This window comes from Sphaeroforma arctica, assembly GCF_001186125.1.
Source record: "Sphaeroforma arctica JP610 unplaced genomic scaffold supercont1.2158, whole genome shotgun sequence".
NCBI lineage: Eukaryota > Ichthyosporea > Ichthyophonida > Sphaeroforma > Sphaeroforma arctica.
Window position 1 is genome coordinate 4,615 of NW_014038400.1, and position 1,984 is coordinate 6,598.

Sequence of the window (1,984 nt, forward strand, 5' to 3'; positions counted from 1 at the left end):
AGGTAAACGGTTAAGGTAGTATAGATAATATATATATATATATATATATATATATATAGATTTATAGATATACATCAATATAAATATATACTATTATCAATATAAATATATATGCATATATTCATAAATTGACGTACCTTCGGCCTTGAAAATCCGGATCGGATCAGAATTGCATAGTCTCCTACCTCGTGGGGAATCTGTGTAATAAAGGTATTGATAGTTAGAGTGGAGTACAGATATTGGCAGGATTAGAAAATGGATGCAAACCTGTTTTCAAAGAACATTCAATAACATAGCTCAAATTTCCATCCTAAAACTTCATCAGCTTTTGGGAAAGTTTTTGTTGTTGTTGCCAAAACATCTCTAATTGTAGGGCGCTATTATACACAATACACACATGGACTGATGTCAACATGAGTGTATAGGTAGATAGTAGGATTAAACCCTGACGCATCACTACCCAACATCACACAGTGTCTCACCATAGGTGTACAGTCACAGACACAGTGGCCATAGAAGTGCCCACTCACAGTCCACTTGTCTCACCCACAGGTGCACTCACAGTCCATTTACCTCACCTATAGGTGCACTCACAACATATAGGTGCACTCACAGTCCACTTATCTCACTCACAGGTGCACTCGCAGTCCATTTACCTCACATATAGGTGCACTCACAACATATAGGTGCACTCGCAGTCCACTTATCTCACCCCCAGGTCCACACCAAAGGGACATACCTCATGAAACAGAATAGCCAACATAGTGCTGAACCCTAATGCGTCGCTGGCCAGATATGCGGCCGCAATAGCCAAACCGTCCGTGAAGTTGTGCGAGAAATCGGCCACCAGATTTAGGTACGCGGCCACCTACAAGAATTAGAATTGGGTACATGTGTAGAAAGTTCAGTACAAAATCGGTATACTTGGAATTGTGTCAATTGTCGGACTTTCACGCAATCGGCATAAATTTGGTGTTGATGTACGGAGAAGTTAGTACAAAATCGGTATATATTTGGAATTGTGTCAATTGTCGGACTTTCACGCAATCGGCATAAATTTGGTGTTGATGTACGGAGAAGTTAGTACAAAATCGGTTTGTGTCTGAAACTGTGGCATTGGTCAGACCAATGATTGGCATGTATCACCGCGACATCGTGCAAAACAATCGTTTACCAATTTTAGGTATGCAGCTAAATTTAAACGATTTACGGAAACTTTATAGAAAAAACAAAACAAACCGCAAAGCGCTGTTGAGACACTATTTCTACCTACTTCTTCTATTGCCACAGATGGTACAGACTTCACAGAGACAGCATGCTGCGATCAAATACGTCCACATACACACAAACACGTGCATGTATGTACACATGTACACAAGAGCATACGTGCACATCTACATACACATATGCACAAAAAAGGGGTGCCAAGCAACACACCTACTGTTGGAATAGCCTCTATAGGAACAACAGGTAGCCATCAAAGACATCGACAAGTACGCAATCAAGTACATCTACATACACATGTACACAAACATGTATACCCAAGTCAAGCCAACACCACACCACACCCAACCCAACACCACACACCACACAACAGAAACACAACCCAACATACCGCAATGGGCTGCTGAGGCAGCACTTCTTCTACTACCACAGCCTCGACCACCTCCAACGGAGCCACAGAGACTGAGCGACTCATACTTCTACGCTCACGACTGCGACGATCCACCGATGCACGCACTGGCGGCTCAACGGAGACTATACAATGTATCAAATATATATGAATATATAAATATATGTATATGTGTATAGATATATGTGTGTATTAGTAAGTGAGTGTTGAAAAATACATGTATAAAACGAGCAATGTTCTGATGGTTGAGTGCGATACACGAAGAACGATTGATTTCAGTAGTGCATGATCCACTGATGCGCGCACTGGCGATTCAACGAAGACTGCACGGTGTGTGTGTATATATACACA

General features: G+C 41.5%; 1 protein-coding gene across 1 annotated transcript in view; it reads right to left on the bottom strand.

Annotated features, from left to right (window-relative positions):
* SARC_12227 (hypothetical protein) overlaps nt 1-1,984 on the bottom strand; it is a gene marked incomplete at its 5' end in the record, with an annotated part of 4,512 nt that overhangs the window by 908 nt on the left and 1,620 nt on the right. The window contains 3 exons of the mRNA XM_014293672.1: nt 138-197; nt 740-868; nt 1,616-1,758. Coding sequence (XP_014149147.1) covers nt 138-197; nt 740-868; nt 1,616-1,758 — 332 coding nt within the window. The remainder of the gene's footprint in view (nt 1-137; nt 198-739; nt 869-1,615; nt 1,759-1,984) is intronic.